The sequence below is a fragment of the Bolinopsis microptera genome, chromosome 11, assembly GCF_026151205.1.
Source record: "Bolinopsis microptera isolate Bmic1 chromosome 11, MBARI_Bmic_1.0, whole genome shotgun sequence".
Lineage (NCBI taxonomy): Eukaryota > Metazoa > Ctenophora > Tentaculata > Lobata > Bolinopsidae > Bolinopsis > Bolinopsis microptera.
In genome coordinates, this window is record NC_087082.1 from 19,034,661 (window position 1) to 19,061,993 (window position 27,333).

At 37.1% G+C, this 27,333-nt stretch overlaps 1 protein-coding gene across 1 annotated transcript in view; it reads left to right on the forward strand.

Annotated features, from left to right (window-relative positions):
- Positions 1-15,612: 15,612 nt before the first annotated feature.
- LOC134823731 (dyslexia-associated protein KIAA0319-like protein) overlaps positions 15,613-27,333 on the forward strand; it is a 29,352-nt gene continuing 17,631 nt past the window's right edge. Inside the window, exons 1-12 of the mRNA XM_063835265.1 lie at positions 15,613-15,648; positions 15,789-15,910; positions 16,094-16,253; positions 16,488-17,312; positions 17,544-17,670; positions 17,977-18,122; positions 19,240-19,301; positions 19,424-19,645; positions 21,504-21,620; positions 23,878-24,015; positions 26,303-26,372; positions 27,240-27,307. Coding sequence (XP_063691335.1) covers positions 15,615-15,648; positions 15,789-15,910; positions 16,094-16,253; positions 16,488-17,312; positions 17,544-17,670; positions 17,977-18,122; positions 19,240-19,301; positions 19,424-19,645; positions 21,504-21,620; positions 23,878-24,015; positions 26,303-26,372; positions 27,240-27,307 — 2,091 coding nt within the window. The 5' untranslated portion in view covers positions 15,613-15,614. The remainder of the gene's footprint in view (positions 15,649-15,788; positions 15,911-16,093; positions 16,254-16,487; positions 17,313-17,543; positions 17,671-17,976; positions 18,123-19,239; positions 19,302-19,423; positions 19,646-21,503; positions 21,621-23,877; positions 24,016-26,302; positions 26,373-27,239; positions 27,308-27,333) is intronic.

The following is a 27,333-nucleotide window of genomic DNA, read 5'->3' on the forward strand; positions in this document are numbered from 1 at the left end:
CTGTTACAGAAGAAGTAAAATACAGTTTTAAGTAAAATACAATTTTTATTTTCTACAGAAGAATCAATACATATTTTACTGGGCCGCGCTCAGCCTCAAGCCTGTCATTCCGCCTAATTTCTATTTTTATGAACATGATAGCCTGAGGTCCCCAGGTAATACATATTGAATTATAAATATCCGATAATTCCATTAATAATCATTAAAAGTTGCTTTGTCATTTGTAAAATCAAAAACGAAAAGCCGTACGCTGAACGCGCGCGGCATCTTTTCTGCAGCTGCCTAACTTGTAGCCGCCAAGTCCTGGGGTGCATACTCATTTACAATTAAACTTGGTCAAAGATATTTATATACAATTCCTAAATTAAATCAATAATCATGTTAATATGAATATTCAACACTAATCGACAACAAATATCTGCCGGCCCATCGACGATTCAGTCATTTCGACAAGACATTTCGTCATAAAACTATTTAGTACAGTCAGTTATGCACGAAAGCTGTGGAATATCTGCACGGTTTGAGAGAGTTTTTTCCTGAAGCACAGGCCTTCATTAAGGTATAAATAACTCAATTACACTCGGAGACAACTTTTTTAGCTTGGGCATAATCCTACAGGACGCTTTGAAGTTGAGTCACCGAATCGCGACTGACCCGCACTTAAAATGTGCCTAACTCGGCTTCTAATTGACCAATTGAAATGAGTGAACACGTCAAAATGACCGGAATGATCACATTAATAGGGGCGAATCAAGGTTTTAAGGTCCCAAACCCTTTAGTTTTTGAGTTATAAGACAAAAACAGTGTAGCGAAGCCAAAAAATCAGGATTTTGAAACTTTATTTATCGAGGGTTTTAGAAGATCATTAACCCCACCAAAATGACCGGAATGAGCACATTAGTGTAGGCGAATGAAGGTTTCAAGGTCCTAAACCCTTTATTTTTTGAGTTATACACTAAAAACTCTGCCGCGAAATCACAAAATTTGTCGCGATAAGTATCTTTAAGAATAATAATTAAGTCTGTAACATAACACATTTTTTGTAGTTTGACCTTATCAGGATTGACAATAACGCCTCTAAACATTTAATAAACAGGTAGAATTTGATGTATTGTCATAATAAAAACATATACAATTATGTATACATCTATATAATGTTAATATATAACCTCCTTGGCCTTGTATTGATACAGATCAAAATATGTTGTTAGGATGATCTTGAAAAAAAAGTTGTTAGAATGATCTTTAACAGAATTAAGTCTGTAACATAACACATTTTTTGTAGTTTGACCTTATCAGGATTGACAATAACGCCTCTAAACATTTAATAAACAGGTAGAATTTGATGTATTGTCATAATAAAAACATATACAATTATGTATACATCTATATAATGTTAATATATAACCTCCTTGGCCTTGTATTGATACAGATCAAAATATGTTGTTAGGATGATCTTGAAAAAAAAGTTGTTAGAATGATCTTTAACAGGATCAAGCCTGCTATGGAAGAGATTCTAATAATCGATCAGAATGGATTCAGGGAGAGTAAATCAACCACCAGCCATATTCTTTGACTAAGGAGGGTATTTGAGTATTTGAGGGTGCAGGTGACAAGGATCTGACAGCAGTAATATAGTCTTTGCTATGGAAGAGATCCTAAGAATCGATCAGAATGGATTCAGGGAGAGTAGATCAACCACCATGACCAGCCATATTCTTTGACTAAGGAGGGTATTTCGATCTCACAGCGGTAATATGGTCTTTGTTGGTTTTAAGAAGGCATTTGACAGCGTCCACCTTGAACTCCTTATGAAGATTCTCGTGGCATGTGGCAATCCCAAGAGGATTTTGAGCCTGATACAGAGGATGTATGCTCGTGTAATAACTGAGGATGGTCTGACTGAAACATTCCTTATTATGGTTAGGAGTTGCCCTGGACAGTCAGTAATAACAATTTACCCTACAACCTAGAAGAAGCTGACACCATCCGGCTGTAAATTCTAAAGGTCACTGATGCAGACATTAAAGATTGTCACTATATCTGACACTTTTGGCTGCAAGTGAGAAGACTGTCCAGAAAAATTAGGACTTTGAAAACCTGTTTAGTAGAATGAAGAGGTCTGAGAAAGACTTTGAAGTTAGAAAATCTAAAGGATGGACGGCATGCCACCAGATGAAAATCAAATGGCGATCCGGTATGCATAGAGATCTCTCTTCCTGACTACAGTCGAGTTCATCCTTCTACTCTGTATAGTGTATATAATGTATATGGCTCTGAAACATAGACTCGTAAAGCGTATTATAGATGGATGTTATACGATAATAATGAGGATGGCACTTAACATAGACTGCAACTGGTCAGAGCGGCAGACTAGCGAAGTGTATGAACACTCCATTAGAGCATCTGATAAGATAGCTGAGCAGAGAATGAGGCTGACATCTTGCCAAAAATATAAAGGATTGGCAGGATTTCGATTAGTTTTGTTCATTTATTTTCGATATCTCTGGCATATGGTCTTCTTGACTGTACCTTCTATACCACTTGCCTCACGAGTTCTGTTCTTAATGCTGCAGATAGGTGTCAGAAACGATATCCAGCCTCCTTGCTCGTTAAAAGAAAGCTTTTCTTCCTGGCGGCTGAGTAGTAAGTACGTGCTCTGCTAAATCAATGTGTTTATTCCGTAGTCTTGATGACTGCACTTTATTTTTCAAAACAACAGAAACATCAACGACTTGGCTGTCAGCTTTTGACAATACTCAATGAGGCTGAGGCACTTGGGTTGAGTCAGGAGCATCGACTTTCAAAAGAAGAGTCTTATCATTGTGGTAAGAACCTCCTTCTCTGTCGACCAAACATTTTGGAGTGTTCGTGAATTTATGAAAGAAGAACTGTCTCGCTTCACTGCTAACGTCACATGCTGGTGACTGGTCTGATTTAAGTTAGTTATGCTAGACTATTCTTTATATCCAATGATGACCTCAACGCAGCTTCTTACCACTTTCTCATGATCATAAGGTTGTTCCTTTTAAGGCTTTTTTAGTCTGAATAACCTCTTTTGATCCAAGAATAAAGTCTTGGTATTTTTCTCTAGCTCTCCCAGCATGAGCAGAAAACAGTCTAGTGATGTCACGAATCACTTCACTACGTATTTAATACCTTTCAGTACGAATTGGGTTAAAAGTTAATAGGGCAAACTGATGTCTTGTCAGTAAATGAAGCTTGTTTTCGGATTTTCACCTAGTAATTTGGGAGAGTTTCCTTTATCAAAAAGCAGCCTATCATTGCACGTTATGAGGAGTGCATACCGGAATGGTTAAATGATCAGAATTTTGTTATTACACACAATCTTGTGAGAAGGGTAAACCATAAATTTGATTTGAAAGCCTGATATAGTCGAAGAAATCTTATCATATTAGTTATCATAATTGTTTTTTTAAATTTACAATAATGTTTCCATCATTTAGTAGACTTAGTTTCAGGATCTGGATATATATGATAACAATGTTTGATCTGTATCAATACAAGGTTAATATATATGTATACGGTTTTCAATGAAGACGATTACCGCTGTCAGATCCTTGACAGTGGTTGATTTACTCTCCCTGAATCCATTCTGATCGATTATTAGGATCTCTTCCATAGCAGGCTTGATCCTGTTAAAGATCATTCTAACAACGTTTTTTCAAGATCATCTTAACAACATATTTTGATCTGTATCAATACAAGGAGGTTATATATTAACAGACTTAATTATTATCCTTAAAGATACTTATCGCGGCAAATTTTGTGATTTCATAATTGTATATGTTTTTATTCTATGACAATACATCAAATTCTACCTGTTTATTAAATGTTTAGAGGCGTTATTGTCAATCCTGATAAGGTCAAACTACAAAAAATGTGTTATGTTACAGACTTAATTATTATTCTTAAAGATACTTATCGCGGCAAATTTTGTGATTTCGCGGCAGAGTTTTTAGTGTATAACTCAAAAAATAAAGGGTTTAGGACCTTGAAACCTTCATTCGCCTACACTAATGACGTGCTCATTCCGGTCATTTTGGTGGGGTTAATGATCTTCTAAAACCCTCGATAAATAAAGTTTCAAAATCCTGATTTTTTGGCTTCGCTACACTGTTTTTGTCTTATAACTCAAAAACTAAAGGGTTTGGGACCTTAAAACCTTGATTCGCCCCTATTAATGTGATCATTCCGGTCATTTTGACGTGTTCACTCATTTCAATTGGTCAATTAGAAGCCGAGTTAGGCACATTTTAAGTGCGGGTCAGTCGCGATTCGGTGACTCAACTTCAAAGCGTCCTGTAGGATTATGCCCAAGCTAAAAAAGTTGTCTCCGAGTGAAATTGAGTTATTTATACCTTGATGAAGGCCTGTGCTTCAGGAAAAAACTCTCTCAAATCGTGCAGATAAATGTGCATAACTGACTGTACTAATTGTGTGTTTCATACAATTTAAAATCTCACAATTTACGAAGTAATTTCAATAACAAATTAATTGTAATATAGAAATTGGAAATTAGAAATCTATGTAATACAATGTCAATAAAATCATGTTTCTAAAATCGTGGGTTTTATGGCGAGAAAAATAATGCTCTAAAGTTTATGAAATTTGAATTAGAGTGTCTTCATAGTTATCATAATTTTAAAGTCAAAAGAAATAAACATAGGTCACTAGTCATTTTTAGAATACACTGTCCACAGCTATTTTTAATTATTCACTAAAATATTCGTGAGCTAGCTTTTGATATTTTACAGCAGGAGGTGCAGCAGGAGGAGTATAGTCCATATTTCACATCCTAGTTTCACTCCTGAACCTGAAAAACATAATTTTTTGTTGTTGCGCATGTTCTGAGACCAGAAATGAAACAGTACTGGATTAAAAACGGCTGGCAAAAGGAACCAGTTGCCTGTAAGAGCTTTACTAGTACCCGAAATACCGTTTTTAAAGCACCACCCCAAGCCTGATATCAGCTGCAAGCACAAACATGTAAATTGTTTTCACACCATATTATTGAATAAATTGCATATTAGGATATAAAAGTTTTAATATATAACACATAATATATAATATAATACACGTTTAAAAGTTGAATGTCTAGTATTTGTGTTAATTGTTATTATTAACTATTAAGTTACGTTCGATAATTGAAATATTTGCTTAAAACACTATTACATGTTGTTTTTAAATATTTACAAAACAAAACGACGGGGACACAGAAAGGAGAAGGACACTACATCACACGGACGGAAACTGCTGCTGAGTTGAGTTGACGAGTATCTGATTATATTAATTTAAATTCGATGTAAATGCTGTTATACTGTACTAGCCTCACGCAGTGTAGGGTTGGTCCCTTTGGTATGAATTATGTAAATTTAACTGTCAAAGATTTAGGTTAACTTTCTTAACTCAGTATTCATGTTATTTTCTGGGATGAATAGTTAAACACTGCTAAGTATAAAGTTTATCTTAAAAGCGGTGTTATTAAAATTTCAATGTATTATTATCAGGTTTGTAATTTTTATCCTACCTCTAGCTCTGGTTTCAATGGGGTCACCAGCTACCATTGGTCCCTGATAGACATGGAACCGTTGGTCGTTCAGTTCAGTTTTTCCGTCTACAGACCTCTTCCGTCTGCTGTTGGAGCACAAATCTGTGCAGCCAAAACTGAAACAATTAGAAAATGATAAAATGCGGTTTAGTATAAAATATTAATAGGATAATTGACCTTTAATTAGAACTAACTTGCTGGGAATCTATAGAGATGATGACCCGTACCCGATATTCATAAAAAGTGGATATGGGTTTCATTATGGAAGAAATGTTAGCAGGAAGGGTCAGCCTTAATGATTATTCGTTTTATGTTACAAATTTTTCTAAATAATGCACTCTTACAGGAAGCCTCAAACAGATATTAAGAAAATTTACCTGCTATCCGAGACACTGCAGACCTTGACAACTGCATGAACATATGTTGCAGTCTGGGAATCCAAAAAGTTGAAAGATTTAAATGTAAATCTTTTTATTTTTGGGTCGGAGAGAAGCTGTGAGTTGGAATCTTTGCCGATAAAGGTGAAGGTTGAGTCTTCAATACAACTGTGGTAAATTATATTAGATCCCAACATTAATTAGTTATTGAGATAATATATTAAAGTAGTTATTGTAATGGTGTATTAGAACCAGACAGAAACAAAGTGTGAAGAGCCTGAATGGAACCCCTCGGTTTCAGTTCCCTGTTTAACACTACCGTACAGCAAGGGCACAAAGCTCACTCCACAAGATGCTCTGTCAAATTTTGCTTATATAAGGAGAATCTACAGGAAATATTTCCTTGTAGGTCTAGAGGGTGATCTGTGAACAGATAATTACCTCATTCCCAACTTAAAGGAATTAGAATTCCTATACTATCGCAACGAGCTACACAAAGCATAACTTAATACAATAATTTGCTTGACTTATTTCTACTTGTTAAAATGTCATAACATATTTTGGACGATTTTTATCTGATACAGATTCATATTGGTACGTCATGATCTGTTAAAATGAGTAAAATTATAATAATCGATTAAATTACCAGAGCTAATCCTAACTCACATACTTTGATCTCATTTAAAAAGCAAATATTAAATTATATAATAATTATAAATGTTATATGATAATGCTAATCCCAACAACTCAACAAGCGTAAAATACAATGATTACACAAATGACTGTTGTGAAATTAAATATTACAAACTTAGAAGAGGATTTTAAATTTTGACTCTTGTGGGGAGGTGAACATTTTTTATACAATTAACTAGCTATAACAGTGTTGATAAATTAAACTAGGAATCACTGTCAGGTACCAAAACAAATTTGGTTCACCTCCCCAACAGTATCAGCTATTGATTGAAACTTACCCTTCTTTGACTAGGTCGTATGACAAATTCCCCTCGTCTTCAGATTCACTGTTTTTAGCTTGCACGTGCAATACTCCTAGAGAAAGATCTGAATCCAGCGAATCCAATGTTACCTGGTAATATAAATTATTTTATAGCAGTTATTTTACTTGATAAATAGCCCTAATTGGTCGCAGTACAGTTGCTTTACAATCAAAGTTGAATTTCATACACAACACCTTCAGTAAAGTTCCATTTTATGGAATATCCTTCGCTAAATAATAATCTTTCATTATATGAATAATTATTAACAACACATCCAACGCGAACGTGGGTTTAAGAATTTATTAAAAGCTAAAGTTTAATTCAAGACCTGCATGTAAATGTCTTCATTAAGAGACAGTTCAAAGGGGAAGTTTTCCACTTTGTCCGTAAAATTTCCGTCCTTATAGAGGTCTAGGACAAATCGAAGTGAGCCAGCACCAGCCACTCTTTGCACAACAGTAGTTCCTTTTATCTCCCAAGATGCAAACTCGGTCGCTCCTGGAGGACGGAATTGTTTATAATTGAGGTATGCCTAGCTCTCTATATAACAGGTTCCTTGATAAAGTGTTGGGCCAGTTCGTGCAAGAAATGTGATCTATAAGAGCTCATAAATTTGCATTTAGTGATTATATAATGAGCATATTATATCTATCTTATTAGTTAGTAAAGAGAATAAAAATACTTAGAATCGTCAAAATTTGGATAATCTGACCTGTTCTACTATAAGAACACTCAAATGCTAATCTGAATTCTTTTTCTCTAGTAATACCATTAGTGTCATCACTTGTCTTTGTTAGGCCTATCATCTGAAATATGAAAGAATAGTTAAGCCACAAATTGCTAAGGAATTATTTAAGAAACATACTTGAACTTTACTTAATAAACTATTTTTGTAACATACGTCTTTGTAATCCAATGAAATTGTCATGTGAAAATGAACACCAGCATACATAAAAAGTAAAATGTCAATAGTATCAAGTGTGTATCTGACCTGGTTTTTATATATAACGTGGGTGCTATTAAAAGACACTTTCGTTCCGCATTTCTCTAAATCTGTTTTTATCTCTTGTATTTCTCCCGTGAATTCGCAATCTGCAAAGAAGTATCGACAACATGAATTATCTGATAAATGTTCAAATAATGCAATGTACCGGAAAATTAACAGTTTATATTTACAAAATATTTAAAACAAATAAAATACCTTTTTCGTTAAGTCGAATAGTATCAAAACTACTCTTCTCTGCAAAGGTCAACTTCATTTCGTTCTCGTCACATGTCACGTTGGCCACTGAAGACAACAAAAATGTAAATAATAACAGGCAGAAGGAAGAAATCAATTTGTAATGGCAATATCAAATTAACAGTTTGTATAATTTGAATTTTATGATTCGAGCTTAAGGGAATTCTAATTACACTTTCGATCCTATAATTACAACTTGAGCTTTTATTGAGCGACCATTCTACCTTTAAAAGTCGTGCTTTGTACAGAAATTTACCTAATACACAAGTTGGAGATACGGATAGCTCGCTGTTGGTGCAGGTGATTGTTGACGATCCAGAGATTACGAATCCGTTGTCGCATGATACGGTGTAGGTGTCGCTCGAATAAATTCCCGAATCCGGGGATACCGCTCCTTTTTCAATGATAGGTTTGCTACAATCATAAGGTGCTGAAAAGAAATCATCAGAATTCCTATTAAATGTAAAAATAGATCTTAAGGCTGAGCGTGAGTTTGAGACCAATTTAGCTTTCATTTTAGACTTCACGTCTCCCGAAATAAAACTGCGAACAAAGTGAAACAAGGAACTAAGTGAACTGTAAAACCAAATTTTCGTCACGCATTGGACTTTATCAAGGTTACACTGAAAAGGGGAGGTTTGATCTCTGAACCAGAGAGTGTGGTAATTGGGTTAGGAAAGTAAACATACATGCGACAAAGATCAGGGTTACCATTAGGAAGAAAATTTCAGCAAAATTTATAGAAAAGAGTGTACACATACATGCGAGAAAAATCGGGTTACCAATAAGAAAAAATCACAACAGAAAAGTTTACAACCCTCAGATCAGCGTAGTAAAAGTGTACTATAAATTAGTCTGTAAAACCGTTTCCACACATGTTATTGATTTTCGGTTTAGTGCGTTCTATTGCTAAGCCTTCTCTTATAAAGGTATCTAGGGTATCCTTACATTGTTCTGATATGCTAAATTCGAAGTTTTCGAAGAATTTTGCTAAGTCTCTTTTTCCCGATATGGGAGTGTAGTGTGGGTCGTCTGCTCTGCGGTGTTCAGCAGCGTGGTATCCTAGTGTGGTCCTGCTGTTGTTGAGTCGGAAGCTAGACTCGTGTTCGTAGATTCGACCTCTAATAGGTCGTCTTGAAGCTCCTATGTACAGATCTCCGCATTTCTTACATTTTGCTTTGTACACGTAGTGTCGGGTGGTACAGTTGAGATCTGCCTTGCAGAGTTCGCACTCGCATATCTCGTCTTTAGATGGTGTGCTGATGATGCTCCTGACAGCTTTCCCCGCCTGTGTCACTACTCTGGCGTTTATTCCCAGACGTGAAGTCTAAAATGAAAGCTAAATTCGTCTCAAACTCACGCTCAGCCTTAAGATCTATTTGCTCGATACCTGCGGCTAGCAGTGTTATAGAGGCTGCCCGAAAACTGTCCACCCTTACCCTCAAGAAGACCAACCTACAACAGCAGCTAGACTTCCTCAAAACTTGCAGAAAAGAGAAAGTCTTCCCTAAAAACATCTTAACCCTTAAACTCCCTACTCTCCACCAAGCCTTCAAAGCTAAGTTTGATATAGATGGTCAACTGCGCAGCCTACCCCCATCTATCGTCCCCAAATACCTCAAACTTCAAAGCAAGATCGAAAGAATGACGAACACCATACATTGTTTCTTCCTCAAAGCTGAAATCGATGAAAAAATACCTTGAAGTTAAAAGATGTACCCTTGAGATTAACCACACCCTTAAAACGCTACACAGTGTAGCCTCACCTCGAGAGACCAGATACATCAACAGAGTTATAGAACAGCATACCCAAAAAGAAAGGTGTGAGTCACAACAAAAACTGGAAAAGAAGCTCAAAATCATTAAAACAGCGTGTCAAAAACCAGAAAACAGCAATGTATCGACTACACCCAACCTCCACAAAGATCAAGGAGATAGCAAAGCTAATAACCCAGAAGAATCTACCAACAACCCAAATGAGGAAGCCCCTCTGAGCTCTGGAGTTATCGTAACTGTCCCCAGCACATACAGCAACGCAGCTACCAACATCTTAGAAAAAGGAAGGAATTTCAAGATTTCTCCGGACAATGGGAGAAAACTGGAAACAGATTTCCAGACTGGAGTATGGAGGATGATTGCAGCAATGCGATACAGCAACCCTGCATACGAGTTCGGTATTCCCAACCCCGCGAGAAATCCAGACCCAGGCCTAAACACTATACTCAGCCTCAAACAGGTTGTATCAAGTTTCGATAAGGACCTCGCACCCCCACCAAAAGCCATACCACCTGTTGAGGAGACTATCAAACAACTAAAGTGCTCCATGGAAGGCCTAAAACACGATCTGAGGAAGATACACATCCCCAGGAACTACCTTAAAGAAGATCTCGAGAGCCTAACAGAGGCGAAAACGCGGGAAAATGTACGGATTATCCTGACCGACAAAACCAACAATATTGCTATCATGGAAAGAGAACTAGTGGAGCAAAAGCTAGCTGACCACCTGCGAGAACCTGCTTACAAACTATTAGAAGAAGATCCCACTAATAAGTACGAAACAGCAGCAAACAACCTGTTTACCGACATATGCATAGATCTTAGAATAGATGTCACGAAACCCCCCATCAAACACGTTCTAAGCAACTACTCGTCGGCCCCAGAACTCTACCCTATGGCTAAGGATCACAAGCCCAGCTTTCCCAACACCAAAGTTCGAGTAGTACAACCTATCAACAACAGTGCTATAGAAAAACTCGACATGGTAGTGAGCAAAGTACTGATACAAATTAATCAGCTCCTCCCAAACCGAGTCAAAAGTACAAAAGATTTTCTCACTAAGCTCCGCAACACTTATCCTGACAACATCACCGTAACCAGTAGTGTCAGTTTCCAAGCATCCCTTGATGTGGAGAACATGTACCCGACTCTACCCACTGACGAGAGAGCTTTACAAGTCATACTATCGTACATTGAAGATTACAAAGAAAATATTAACCTGTACGGATTTTCGCCCTCACATATTGTCTCCATGCTTGAATTTGTCCTACACCACACTTACATCAAAGCAGGCGACAAATACTACCTACAAAAACAGGGTATCGGCACTGGGTCCCATAGTTCAGGCGCATACGCAGAAATCATCGTCGACTACACCTACAATATAGCAGCAGAAAAGAGTACCCACAAGCCGGAGTGCCTTTCCACGTACGTTGACGACGCCTGGTTACTCTGGAAGTCAAGCGCCGAAAACTTCGAGGAATTCAAAGCCAATCTGAACTCTGTTTGGGCCTATGTAAACTTCACCAGCGAACTTCAAGAAGATAGAAAGCTCATTTTCCTTGATCTCACCATTGAGCTAAAAGAGAACAATGAAATATCCTTCACTCACTACCAAAAACCTACGGCTTCTGGAAGATATTTGCATTACGACTCACACTGTAGTCTAGTCACCAAAACAAACATCATCAGGTCGGAGACTAGGCGGATAGTTCACAACTGCAAATACAAGGATGACAGCTGGGCATACCTCGAAAAACTGAAAACTCACCTGATCGTAAACTCCGGATATCCCAAAGAAGTCGTGACAAAACACATGTTACAAGCTCTAGAGAGACTAGAAGTACTAACAAGCTCGACCCCACGAGAACCCCGGCCAGAACCCGACCTTATCCTGAAGATACCGTACATTAACGAGAGCTTTACCAGGAGAGTCAACTCATCGATCAAGCAACTGGGAATAAACGCCAGAGTAGTGACACAGGCGGGGAAAGCTGTCAGGAGCATCATCAGCACACCATCTAAAGACGAGATATGTGAGTGCGAACTCTGCAAGGCAGATCTCAACTGTACCACCCGACACTACGTGTACAAAGCAAAATGTAAGAAATGCGGAGATCTGTACATAGGAGCTTCAAGACGACCTATTAGAGGTCGAATCTACGAACACGAGTCTAGCTTCCGACTCAACAACAGCAGGACCACACTAGGATACCACGCTGCTGAACACCGCAGAGCAGACGACCCACACTACACTCCCATATCGGGAAAAAGAGACTTAGCAAAATTCTTCGAAAACTTCGAATTTAGCATATCAGAACAATGTAAGGATACCCTAGATACCTTTATAAGAGAAGGCTTAGCAATAGAACGCACTAAACCGAAAATCAATAACATGTGTGGAAACGGTTTTACAGACTAATTTATAGTACACTTTTACTACGCTGATCTGAGGGTTGTAAACTTTTCTGTTGTGATTTTTCTTATTGGTAACCCGATTTTTCTCGCATGTATGTGTACACTCTTTTCTATAAATTTTGCTGAAATTTTCTTCCTAATGGTAACCCTGATCTTTGTCGCATGTATGTTTACTTTCCTAACCCAATTACCACACTCTCTGGTTCAGAGATCAAACCTCCCCTTTTCAGTGTAACCTTGATAAAGTCCAATGCGTGACGAAAATTTGGTTTTACAGTTCACTTAGTTCCTTGTTTCACTTTGTTCGCAGTTTTATTTCGGGAGACGTGAAGTCTAAAATGAAAGCTAAATTCGTTATTAAATGTAAACAAAATTTTGTAATGACTTATAAAGCAATGAAAGGCATTAGTTTGGTCAAATCAAACAGAACGTCATATGCTATCAGACTTTCAACTGACTAAGGTAGGGTTAAAACAGTTTCGACGCTAGGAACGATCCCCTTTTACATAGTTCCACTAAAAATAATAATTTAAGGTTAAATATGTATAGTGATAGGTAAATAAAGTATTATGCAATCAAAATTGTCAATGATTCGTTAATGAATTCTAATTTAATTAATTTAATTGGGAGATTGAGAGGAGACAATTCCATTTATCGCTAAATTCTAAGTTTACAACAGCTTTACAATAACTAATACTGTAATAATGACATTGCATGAACTATTTTTAATACAAAATATGCGCGACCGACACTTAACCTATGAATTAACAATGTTTCATAATGCTACAATGGAATTCTTTAAAAAGTTTCTGTGTAAATTTCAACAGACTGTAGAAAAATATCATAATGATAAGCCAGTGATATAATATAGACTCCTACCTCTCCCAATGATAACTAGTTCATATACTATAGTATTCCCCTCAACAAACTAATTTTTAATGACGATATAAAATTAACAGTTGTTATGAGTAGAGTTTTATGATCAGGGGATTTTAATAACACTTTCGATCCTATTTACAACTTAAGCTTTTATTGAGCAACCAAAGTCATATTTGGTAGAAATTTACCTGGTACACAAGTTGGAGATACGGACAGCTGGCTGTTGGTGCAGGTGATTTTTGACGATCCAGAGATCACGAATCTGTTGTCGCATGTTGTCTCGTATATGGCTCCCGAACTAATTGTCGAATCAGGGGTTACCGTGCCTTTTTCAATGACAGGTTTGATACATGATGATATTTCTGAAAAGAAAATATCCTATCAATACTGTGTAGTGAATTAGGCATGATTCATACATTAATCCTAACCCTAATTATAATTTTAAGATTGAGAAGAATGAAAGCTTTGTATTCAATTATCGCTAAATTGACTGTAGAAAAATAGTAATAATAAGAAGACAGTGATATTATATAATAGACTCCTACCTCTCCCAATGATAACGAGTTCATTAACGTAAACATACGAATTAATACCACTCCCATCAAATTTAACAGTATCTCCTATTATGCAATCAGAAGGAGCATTGTCTGGGACTGTTCCATCCTCAGAGTACACTGACATGGACCACCAGGAGCAGAAATTAGAACTACCACTGCAGGTACACGCGTCCCTCGAGCATGTGTGTGTGTTAAAAGCACTGAAAAACCAATGACGTACTACCTCTACACAATACTGCTTATCTAACTTAGCCTTAAACCAGGAGTCATATCCAGATGAATAAGCTGCAGTACCTGCATCCCTGTCTATAGCATTGTTTACCACATAACTTGAGGTATACTCTTTAGTCATAGACACGGAAACAGGTTTTATCTCACCATCTACCTCTCCTATAATTTCACCTGAAATAATGACAACGATAAATTGTTGTGTTTCACTACTTAGCACCCGAAGTTTAATTAGAGACGTATAAGACTCTAACTTTATTTGTGTGTACGTATATAATTATGTATTCTTTGTTAATTCTGATAAGGTCGTGCTATAAAATAAATATTACAATTTTGTACAAGTTAACCTTGGATGGGTAACCACAATAGAGTCGTGAAGAGGATTATCTTTATCTTCGTGATCATCTGGTCGCTATATTAATACATGAGCATATTCATAATATAGAAAATATTTAAATCAGTCAACTGTTTTAACGTTAAAACAATAATCAAGTATCTGGCTAAAATTCCTCACAGATTATAATTGAAGAATGAGGGTACCGAGTGAAAGCCAGGACAGAACTGTTTACCATCGTAAGGTATAGAATTAGATTTATCTAGCATATTCCCGGACTCATTTATTATAACGGATTATAGATGCTTCTCACTCCTATTCTAGTCAAGATTTTGTCCTAACGGGCGTAAGATTCCTGATCACTTAAATTTAAAACTAGTTTACTCTCGTAAGGTAGGGATTTAACGTGTCCGCCCTTAACTGCCCGTCCGAGAGATACTGCCACAAAAGTGGGGGATAAGGCTATTATCAAGTCATATTCTGTGCTGACTGAGCACATCTATATACTTTTAGCGACTACAAGACGGATCAGTGTAAAAACGTAGATTAAGATAAAACTGAAAGTAAACATTGTTATGAAAATAATGCCTTCCTCTGCATCTCGTTGCTATTTATAAGCAAGGTAGACAGGTTAGCATCAGGTGACTGTATTCCGAGTTTCGTATTGACGTGATGCAGCTACGGGCACGTATCTACTCACAGACATGTTTCAAACCACCAGGCAATATTGTCTCCTTATTTGGATGTAAACAAACCGATACAATCGAGCATTCCGTCTCGAGCATTCCGTCTCTGCACGTTTATCACCAAGATATTGTACGGAATATTGTAAGTTATTATTTCTATAGGTATTACACCAATGTAGAAGAATGACTGGAATGATCTTACTGCTACCTTCAATACCATATAATTATTATCTTTAAGAAGGGTTTCACAGTAATAATACGATAAATTAGTAAATTTTAACTAACATTTTTAATTTGGATCAGGACTGCTAATTAAAGAGAGAGATTCATAGAGCAAGAGAAATTTGATTAGGTAATTTTCAGCAAACAGAAAAGGAGCTTCTAATTTAGTGATATAATAGCCTATCGCCACTAATTTGCAACAAAGTGCACGGAAACTTTCAAAAGGACTGATAAAACCTGATTCAAAACTGTGTTCGACAACTCAAAAAACAATTTAACAAATTCAAATCTACGGTAATAATTTCACTAATCTTCTATGTGTAGGATGACATGAGTGTTACATGGCTGACATCACTGTTATTTGGTAAGCAGTTTTTGTAAAATTAACTTTATTTACTATTGAGCATGTCTTGGCTTTTACAAATTTGGATTTGTCTAATTTCTGTGAATAATTTTCTGAATTTTCAGTATATAATATCCAGGTTCTTCACGGATTTGTTTCAGTGATCATACCATGTTTGGTTGATGGTAGCAGCATCACTTGCACCAAGAGTGACACTGTTGATGGTGTGCCAACTGGCATTAATGTCACAGACGCAGTGGTAGTCCGCAAACTCTCATTTGAGGTAAGATTTATTGTTGTTAATAACAGTTCATTGTGCAGTGTCTTAACTGCAAGTGTACCTATTGAGATCCTAGGCATTTGGCTACTTTGCTAAAAACTGATTGAAAAATCTCAGAAATTTTGAACAGACTGACAAAATATTGTATAAATGAAAGTATTGTAATCTGTATCATCAATATTACAGGCTTGCGTTGATCGTTGCTGTCAAAAGGAGGGTTGCGAGGTAGCGGGACTACATAAGAATGTCTGTGTGTTAGCCAGTTGTACTACGCATCCATGCAAGAGGGATTTTAAAGCTGACCCCGAAGATAATAAGGCTAATTTCACGTTTCTCACCAAACATGGTAGGTTATTCATTTCTTGGAAACAGAATATTGCTCATTGGAAATTGTGCTAAAAATTGGTTTTGAACATTCTGAAACTTCAATCCTGGTGTCTTTTTATGAAAATTTAAAGTATTCAACCTATACTTTAGGCTGCTGTTTGGTTAAATATTGTCACTTTAAACCTAAAAATTGTAAAATAGGAATGATATCAAAGAATTGATTATTTCCAAAATTCACCTTATTTCAATTCAGTCCAAGAAGACAAGCCGAATTCAGCTGCAGCTGACACTGAAAAGAAGGATTCAGCAGATCCTAAAAAAGATGCAGAGGATACCAAAACACCAGACACTGAAAGTAGCACTAAAGTTGATTCAGAAGATTCTGACAATACAACAGCAGATTCAGTTGACACTAGTGCAGTTACAGTGGATTCGGATAATAAAGAGGGGGAGCAAGCTAAATCAGATGAAACGATACTAGTTCAGAAAGCAAGCAGTGAAACTTCTGAAAGGAACGCAGTCAAGGAGAAGAGTGATACTGCAGAATCAGGAGAAACAAAAGACAAACAAACTACTGCAGAATCAGGAGAAACAAAAGACAAACAAACTACTGCAGAATCAGGAGAAACAAAAGACAAACAAACTACTGCAGAATCAGGAGAAACAAAAGACAAAGAAACTACTGCAGAATCAGGAGAAACAAAAGACAAACAAACTACTGCAGCACCTGATTCTAAAAGCAAAACCACCCCTAGTAAGCAGAAAACAAAAGCATCAGACACTAAAACTGTTGCACCCAAAGAAGAAGCCAAAGTAGAAGCTATAGAAGAAGCCAAAGATGATGCTAAAGATGATGCTAAAGATGACTCCAAAGATGACTCCAAAGATGACTCCAAAGATGACTCTAAAGATGACTCCAAAGATGACTCCAAAGATGACTCCAAAGATGAATCCAAAGAAGAATCCAAAGATGAATCCAAAGAAGATGCCAACAAACCAAACTGTGACCCTGATTGCAATGTAGCATCAGAGAAATGTGTTAAAGATAACAACGTTTGGAAGTGTGATTGCAAAGAAGGTACGTTCAATTTTCTAAACTTATATTTAGCAGAAGATTACAATTTAGCTTGCAATTCTTTCTTATTCGTCATTATGATTATCTTGAGCGAAATTTACTTGTATTTGCTATACAATAAGCTTCACTAACTTTTGTGATGGGTTAATGATAACAGTTGTTACATACTTGACTATAAAATAAAATTTCGCCTTTAATTATTATTTAAATTATTTAGATTGTTTCTTGACACAGGTTTTATAAAGACTAAGGATGATGGATGTGTTGCCAAGGTGATGTGTGAAGCTTCTACTAGTTGCCCTGGTGACCACACAGCGTGTACTGTTGTCGACAATAAAATAGCCTGCGCCTGTCAAAACGGGTAATATGTTAATTCTTAATTCTGCCCAGTCTGACTAAATGATTATGTTAATGTTATTCTTAATTCTGCTTTGTCTTCTCAATACCCAGAATTGAATTGAAGTGTTAGTTTCGGGGGAGTAACACTCAAGGGTTCCAATCCCACATTTCACAATTTGCTATTGTTCAGACTGAATATCTAATTAAACTCATCATTCCAATTAGCACACCTAGACCAATAGTCAACATACCACAAACCATTGTCTACAAACAGAATGTATATCATATTCTCTCTTACCCTAACAATACTAACACTATGTCTAACCAGGTATAAGAAGGAGAAGGGAGTCTGTAAGGAGGTGACCTGTAAAGGTGTATCCTGTCCGAATCACGCCACGTGCGCCGTGTCGGAGAACACCGCGCACTGTTTCTGTGATAAGGACTATGTGGCACAGGGTATATTCTGCAGGACCGGTAAGTGCTACATTTGTTATTAAAAAAAATGTTATAATCTCACAATCGTATATTAAAATGAGGTCAGGTTTAGTTCAATGAGTTGGGCGATAAATTGAGTTGGCCTTTATATTATTAGCCTTTATATTATTATAAACTTTATTATTATATTATTATAAACTTACTTCCGTAGTTTCGTTTTGTTCTAGAAGCATCACAGTAAACCCCCGATTTACTGTGGACTTTGGGGAAAGGAAAAATATGATAAGGTCTGAAATCCATAGAATTAAAAGTGATATTTTTTATAGTCTTATGATCAAATACTTAGCAATTCTAAAGTAACAACTTTTGGTGACATCTAGATTCTAGAATACATCCAATTATATCAGCTGAGAATAATTGGCATGATATGTGAGATTGTTGACTTTATCTGCTTCCCTTACCACCTCGTAAGTCGTAAGCAGATGCTCGGTCTGATAAAACATTGTAGTGAGTAGATAATAGTGAAGGAATGGGGCCACGATCAGTCGTTGGCATGCCAACCACCTCGTCTGCTGATACTAATAACTGTTCAGTAGGATCTAGAAAAGTTAGATCAGGAGGAAAAGAATTCGATAATATAGAAATCAGAGTGTCTGGATACTGTTTTAAAGGACAGGACATAGGCGGACATAGACGGACGTGACACCCCCCCCCCCCCAATAACTGTTCAGTAGGATCTAGAAAAGTTAGATCAGGAGGAAAAGAATTCCTGTTTTATATCTATATTTCTTACTTATTATATTTATCATTATTACTTTTATGACTATCAGACCTAGACAGTGTACAGATAATATGTCCTCAGGATGACCCTGATGATGAAGATTTTCCAGGTTCTGAATAATATGTTGATAAAACGAGCTAATTTCAGACGTAAAAACATTGTCTAACAAATTTTCGGGAAAAAATCAAAACTGTCGGAAAAAAAGTTAAATTATTCGAAAAAAGTTGTTTAGTGAATTAGAAGAAAAATTCGGGGAAAGGATTTACCCGTGCGGTAAATCGGGGTTTGCGGTAATTCGGGGCGTAGTTAATCAGGGTATTACTGTATATTAATCTACTGTACTATCTGTATCCTTTTACCTACTTTATATTGCAGTTGTTGACTGCACTACGGAGCCTAAAAACGCGGGGTGTCCAACCAACGAACAGTGTAAACAGGTAATTTATATTTTATTCTCACATCACCATTTTATCAAATCGGTTTACAGTGCAGTTTGCTGTATATTTTTAAAGCTGTATAATATTTTAAAAGTTGATCTCTAGTAGAACCGCTGACCCAGGTGAGCAGCAAGAAACAGTGTTTCTGCATTCCCGGCAAGCTGCGCGTTAAACCAACCGGTGACTGCACAGGGAACGCGAGCGCAATAGTGCTGACCAGCGAGGACGTGACAGTGCAACTTCCTGCACAGTCCGCAACAATGTCCGTGTCTGTGGCTCCCGCGCACTCTAAGAATGATAACTACTACGCCTACAAGTGGGAGCAGCAGAAGAACCCGGCCGGGGTGAGTTTGATTTTAGTAAACTGAGGGTACTGGAACTTGGTTAAGTGAGCTTGATTTTAGGTGGCTAGTAAACTGAGGGTACTGGAACTTGGTTAAGTGAGCTTGATTTTAGGTGGCTAGTAAACTGAGGGTACTGGAACTTGGTTAAGTGAGCTTGATTTTAGGTGGCTAGTAAACTGAGGGTACTGGAACTTGGTTAAGTGAGCTTGATTTTAGGTGGCTAGTAAACTGAGGGTACTGGAACTTGGTTAAGTGAGCTTGATTTTAGGTGGCTAGTAAACTGAGGGTACTGGAACTTGGTTAAGTGAGCTTGATTTTAGGTGGCTAGTAAACTGAGGGTACTGGAACTTGGTTAAGTGAGCTTGATTTTAGGTGGCTAGTAAACTGAGGGTACTGGAACTTGGTTAAGTGAGCTTGATTTTAGGTGGCTAGTAAACTGAGGGTACTGGAACTTGGCCGGGGTGAGTTTGATTTTAGGTGGCTAGTAAACTGAGGGTACTGGAACTTGGCCGGGGTGAGTTTGATTTTAGTTGGCTAGTAAACTGAGGGTACTGGAACTTGGCCGGGGTGAGTTTGATTTTAGGTGGCTAGTAAACTGAGGGTACTGAAACTTGGCCGGGGTGAGTTTGATTTTAGTAGGCTAGTAAACTGAGGGTACTGGAACTTGGCCGGGGTGAGTTTGATTTTAGTAGGCTAGTAAACTGAGGGTACTGGAAGTTGGCCGGGGTGAGTTTGATTTTAGTAGGCTAGTAAACTGAGGGTACTGGAACTTGGCCGGGGTGAGTTTGATTTTAGTAGGCTAGTAAACTGAGGGTACTGGAACTTGGCCGGGGTGAGTTTGATTTTAGTAGGCTAGTAAACTGAGGGTACTGGAACTTGGCCGGGGTGAGTTTGATTTTAGTAGGCTAGTAAACTGAGGGTACTGGAACTTGGCCGGGGTGAGTTTGATTTTAGTTGGCTAGTAAACTGAGGGTACTGTAACTTGGCCGGGGTGAGTTTGATTTTAGTTGGCTAGTAAACTGAGGGTACTGTAACTTGGCCGGGGTGAGTTTGATTTTAGTTGGCTAGTAAACTGAGGGTACTGGAACTTGGCCGGGGTGAGTTTGATTTTAGTTGGCTAGTAAACTGAGGGTACTGGAACTTGGCCGGGGTGAGTTTGATTTTAGTAGGCTAGTAAACTGAGGGTACTGGAACTTGGCCGGGGTGAGTTTGATTTTAGTAGGCTAGTAAACTGAGGGTACTGGAACTTGGCCGGGGTGAGTTTGATTTTAGTAGGCTAGTAAACTGAGGGTACTGGAACTTGGCCGGGGTGAGTTTGATTTTAGTAGGCTAGTAAACTGAGGGTACTGGAACTTGGCCGGGGTGAGTTTGATTTTAGTAGGCTAGTAAACTGAGGGTACTGGAACTTGGCCGGGGTGAGTTTGATTTTAGTTGGCTAGTAAACTGAGGGTACTGGAACTTGGCCGGGGTGAGTTTGATTTTAGTTGGCTAGTAAACTGAGGTTACTGGAACTTGGTTAAGAAATCATTGTTAGGGTCGTCTCGTTTAGTCGTAACTAGGTATAACTGCACTCAAGTTGTTCTGAAAAATACTCGGTTTTAATTGATGGCTCCAGTTTAGTGTTCTTTAGGGGTTGTTTAAAGTTCTGGATTGTTCCTTGAGATTGTGGGAGAAGCTTTTTCAGCTTTGGCCTCGAATCAACGCTATTGTTTTCGTAAATTGCAGATTTGCAGATTTACGTGATTTACACGATTATCCAATACTTGTCTTGCACGTTTTTCAAACCTTGCTGCTATATTTGTTAAACTTCACCCGATTGATTAACTAACTTATTAACTAATCGATACGTAATCACCAGGGAGATTCATTAGTGGAAGGGTTGACCAAGTCCCGAGTTACCATAAGTAAGCTGGTCGCAGGAGAGTACGTGTTCCTAGTGACCGTGCTGGGGATACACAACGAATATCACACCAAGGTACTTATTTACAACTACTAGATTAATTGATTTGAAAATAGCACAACAGAATTTGAGTAGATCCATGGCCTTATGAGCTGGAATTCCCAATCAACTGGAGGGTTGAATTTTTCTCAAGTTGACATAGATTCGGGGTCTTCTTAAGTGGTATAAATTTAAACTTTTATTTTATAAACTCAATTTGAGTCTTGTGCATGTAACATGCAGTACAAGCAGTACATACAGTACAAGCAGTACACGCAGTACAAGCAGTACAAGCAGTACAAGCAGTACACACAGTACATGCAGTACATGCAGTACATGTAGTGCACGCTTATAACTGGTTAACTGGTAGTATTTGCTGTACATAGTCCTTTCCTGTTGACTAAAGCCTCAGACGTAATGTTTTGTGCTCAATTGTTGGTGGTTCCATGTGAATATGTTACATATTGTATAATATAGTGTATACATTGAACAATGTGTCTACTTTACATGTACACTCTGAACAGTAACAATGCGTATACACGACATTATCATTTTATACATGAAGAAGCTGTGTACAGTACTGGTATTGAATAACAACTAGACTATAATAAGTTAGACTGGAGTAATTAAAAAGATTATCTCATAAAAAAATATTAGAATTGACATGAATTATTGAGTAACATATTTTATTTTAAAATCCCACAGCCTATTATAATGTCAGATACGTGTAAATTCGCCTATAACGTCTATTTAAAGTTTAAAGTCATTAAATAATTATTAGTGTTAGACAACATTGAAGTGGGCGCGTTTTATATAACAGCTTCACTCTGCAGATCATCAAACATGGTGAATAATGACTCATGAATATTTAATATGCACTTATTAGTCATTATATTAATGTAATAATGTGTAAAGTATTGTGTTTGGTACAGTGTTATAATCACGACCGTCCAAGTATCAATACCATCATTCAGCTAAAAGATTCTGATCTATCTTTAAAACTAAGTTAATTAATTAAGTATAAATATTATATACTAAGTATAAATGCTCTGATAACGAACATTATGTAAGTTCAGTAAACAGGTGTGGGACAACAATTCATATCATCAGGACACACTTCATAATTTGTAATACTTGCAACACTACTATTATATAACAAATAATTCGAAGAGGTTCTCTAAAGATGATAATTTACTCGAAGAGCCTAAACTGTGTATGATTAGCCTCTCCAAACAAATCTTAAGACACACTTTATAATTATAATTGCAACTAAGGAATGTTCCTAACTCTTCTGTTATTAGCCTATCTAAATATCATGATCTTATATATAATATATACCGTATCAGTACCCTTCATAATATAGTCCTCCTCCTCTGAACACCTGTTATCTCACAGTCAGTACGTGTTTTACAGTGTTTCAGTGGGTAGCAGTCTCAGCAGCTGTTGTTTAGCAGAGTTCTAGTGTTTAATATTCATTTAGCTGGCTGAATCTGAGTATAAACCAGGAAAAAAGCAGGTACATTTCTTTTGTGGTTATTAAATAAACTAATAAAGAAAGAAGTGTTTGAGGAGACTGTGAAAATGTGTGTTTTCCTTTCGTTATACCATGTATACATTCATCAGTTGAAATGTTAAGCCTAGTTTTAGTAGATAGGTGTAAATTCCTCAGACACATACATTTATTATATCGTGTGTGGGTACTACCAGCATTAGTACTAGTTACTAGTTACTAGTTACTAGTTACTAGTTACTAGTTACTAGTAACTAGTAACTAGTAACTAGTAACTCATATAATGATAGAAAACAAGTGTTTTACTATAGAACTACAAAAATGGGACTATTAAATTAACAGATAGTTACTAGTAACTAGTTACTAGTTACTAATTACTACTGGGACTATTAAATTAACAAATATGCTGATACATTTTGGAGAAGTGTCTGTTGACAGTTTAATATTTTTCCTTCGTTAAACTATGAGTAAGATTCGTAGTATATTGATATCATGAACAATATCTATATTGTATATAATCAAGATTTGTACATTTTGTAATAAATGATATATCCCAGTGGCCAGTAGTCAATACAAATGTATTCCAAATGTAAATCCTTGTAGTACGTTTGGAACATCGTGCATATTCTTGATATATCTCAAGAGTTAGGGTGTTTCCTAGATATCTGACGTTGCAACTCTACTACTCAGGATTCAGTTTACCGCAAACTAAAGCTCACATTTTCAGGTTGTGAAATTAAAGGTGTTACCTACAGTAACGGAAACTAAAGCTCACATTTTCAGGTTGTGAAATTAAAGGTGTTGCCTACAGTAACGGAGAATAAAGCCCCCGTTGCCGTGATTAAACCTGCCGGGAAAGTATCTTTTAAACTTCCTGCCGAGTTCTCCCTCAACGGTATTGATAGTCACGATGATGATAAGGTACCAGTTATTGCACTGTTTTACTTTAAAATAAGATTTTCTATAAAGTTCTACGATGATTTTAAAGGTTTTATTCTAACCTTGTTATTTGCATTGGAGATGTTAACTTTGAAGTCGTGCTGAAGAGTACATAATATGTATATTATTTTAACAATAATTGTAACTCTTGAAGAGTACATAATATGTATATTATTTTAACAATAATTGTAACTCTTGAGTCGACGCTTGCGACTACGAGTCACTAAACCTCATTTTCATGTGTACATGACTACCATCAATAATAGACATATAATGCATAATTCAATGCGTACCAGTTACAATTATTGCTAAAATCAATCTTAAGATTCTAAACTCATTTATCTTGAGGCGACTTGTTTATTTTAAACGTTAGCTCTATTATTACACATGCGATACCATCATGTTAATACTGATAGTGTTGTTGTATAATAATAGTGAATAATGGTACATGATGTCTGCCTCATCAGTCAATGGTCGAAATAACACGTACTTACATAATACTATAATATTACAATACCAATGAGGGTTATTTTACATTTTGGTATAGGTACGCCCATATCTGTTTATAAAGAGAATTTTATAACAAGTATCTTCCAATTATAGGGGTAAATATAAGTATTGCTAGGGTTAGACACAAATAAAAGGCAGAGCTAAACATTATTAACTAGCATAATCTCAATCTAGCAGAATATTTGTTTCCATAACATGCTAAAGTAAGATGTACCTTTTCAGTCCGGAAACTGGTAAAACCGGTTCAAGTCTTTCAGTGCTTATCTCTGTTGATTGTAACGTGCAGCTACAGTGGTTTGTGTATCACCGTGTTACACGACCATGACCATCCCGCCCAGCGAGTATGGTGAAAAGGAGATCAACATGTTAAGGGGTGACTCAGTTGAACTTCTCAGCAAGGCTTTGAACGAGATGGAGATCACAGCAATAAGGCAACTATCCCCTTCGTGCGTGAAGAAGATGAACAAGGGTACTGCGTGTGACTTGTTGTACGATGCATTAAAATATTTGGAGGAGTTCACTGGTGTCGTATCCACGGACTACAAGATGGCCTCCAACTCAGTTAAACATCAGATGTTCGAGACACAGGAGACCATCATTAAGCTGCAGTCAGAACTTCTAGCCTGCAAAAATGAACAGTTGGAATCGTTGCAGACGTCAGTTAAATCGTCAGTCGGAGAGTCTGTCAAGGCTGAATTCCAATCCTTCAGCTCGGTATTACAGGCGAATTGTCCAGAATCTCAGAAGCCAGTCAGTTCTGAAATGATCAAGAGAGCTGTGAAAACTGTGGTACAGGAGGAAGACCGAAACAAAAATCTGATGATTTTTGGTTTATCGGAGCAGGACAATGAGGAGCTCAGCACCGTGGTCAGTGAAGTGTTCTCAGCAATCGGAGAGAAACCCAGAATCGAAGCTAGTAGAGTCGGAAAGCTCAAACCTGGCAAGGCTGTGAGACCAGTTAAAGTGACTGCGACAAGTGCAACAATTGTTAATCAGATTCTTGCTAAATCGAGAAACCTGCGAGCAACGGAAAAGTTTAAAACTGTTTTTATCAGCCCAGATCGATCTCCAGAACAGAGAGCCAAGCAAAGAGAACTCGTCAGGGACATGAAACGACTGGTAACTGAGCAGCCTGATAAGCTACACTTTATCAGAAACGGTGCTATAAAGAGTACTGATAAGACTAATAAGACTGCAGAATGAGCTTGTGTGTTTTTAATTATTGATTATTTTTAGTGTATTCAAGTTTTTTTTTGTGTGGAGGATGTTTTAACTCACTCTTGTGTGCCCAGTCTTGCACTGTCAGTATTTCTCGACACTTTGAGCACACAAAACTGTCAGTTTTCGCGACAATTGTCAGATTTCGTTTTCAGTTCTGTCAATTTCAAATTCGCTACTAGCTCTACTACTAGTAGTCTACTTCAGCTCACATTAAAGGGAGTTTTCGTCGTGCGTGTAGCGCCCTTCAAGTTTAACTTGGACGGATAGGATTTATAAAACTTCTGATTATAATATTTATACTATATTGTATTTTGTATTTATGTATTTTAGTAAATGGTCATTAGAACCACCGGCACCGTCCGGGCCCAAACAAACAAACAAGTCTCATGGCAAATTAGGGCTAAATTATGAGACATGAGGTCATGTTTATAATTATAACCAATCAGCTCTTAAATAAAAGCATTAAACATCTCACTAACAGCCCCACCCCTCCCCAACTCTGATATTAAATGAAATCCTCACAATAAACCCATTGCAGATAGTGTCCTACGCCTGGACCATAGAGGCTAGACCAGTAGCAAGCAGTGAGAATTTCGTCAAGCTTATCGGTAATTAACATATTTCTCATAATCTTTCATCGTGCTTTTAGAAAAGTATTATTCGCAACAATTATACTGTTTGCGCAATTTTGCAGGCTACATTATACTGACTGAGGTATTACCTTTAGTAAATTTTACGATCATCTGATTACGATAATGTACATAATTGTTATTTGTTAAATTGGTTTTTGTTTTTTGCGTTATATGATCACACTATAAAGTTCCTATTTATTATCGTGAACTCTATTTCGCCTATCAATAATGCTGAGAACGTATAGTGCGTTATAAGTAATATAATTGACTTGTTTATTTATAATTTGATATGAAGTTACGCCGGCTTACATCTGAGCTCTCCCGTAAGTTAAGCGCTAAAATAGAGTCTAAATATTATTTCGACGAAATAAGGTCTACTTGTTATCTTAGTCGGAAGGCGCGATAATATATTTTGTTAGATACAATGCGTCACATGCTGCGCGTTCTGCGCGCGCATTTCTTATTTATTTCATATTAACTTGTCATGTTGCGTTGATCTGATCGGTACTTATTGTTCATCGCGGCATGCGAATAGGTTTTGCTCTACGGTTGAGAAACTCGGACACTGGAAAAGGCCTAACAGAAATATTCTGGACGGGGCATACAAAATTTAATCAGGCATCCTGAGATGCTAGCACGTAATCTCGTCTTGTGGGAACATGTGAATGGTAGAGCTAGAAGAGGATGTGGAAGTAACCGTCTTCGGACGATGCTAAACTTACAGATTTTGCAAATAGTCACTAGAGCGTCAACTGTCAAGATGTTAACAGTCGTCACTAAAATAGTCACTAGAGCATGAGCAGTCACTTGAGGTATATTAACAGTTAAAACGTAACGTTTCAGGTGAAACTACGGATACGTTACACGTAAAAGTCTCACAAGGAGAAGGGGAATTCAAGTTCAAACTCGAGGTAAGAGTTAAAGGGGGGAGGGGGGG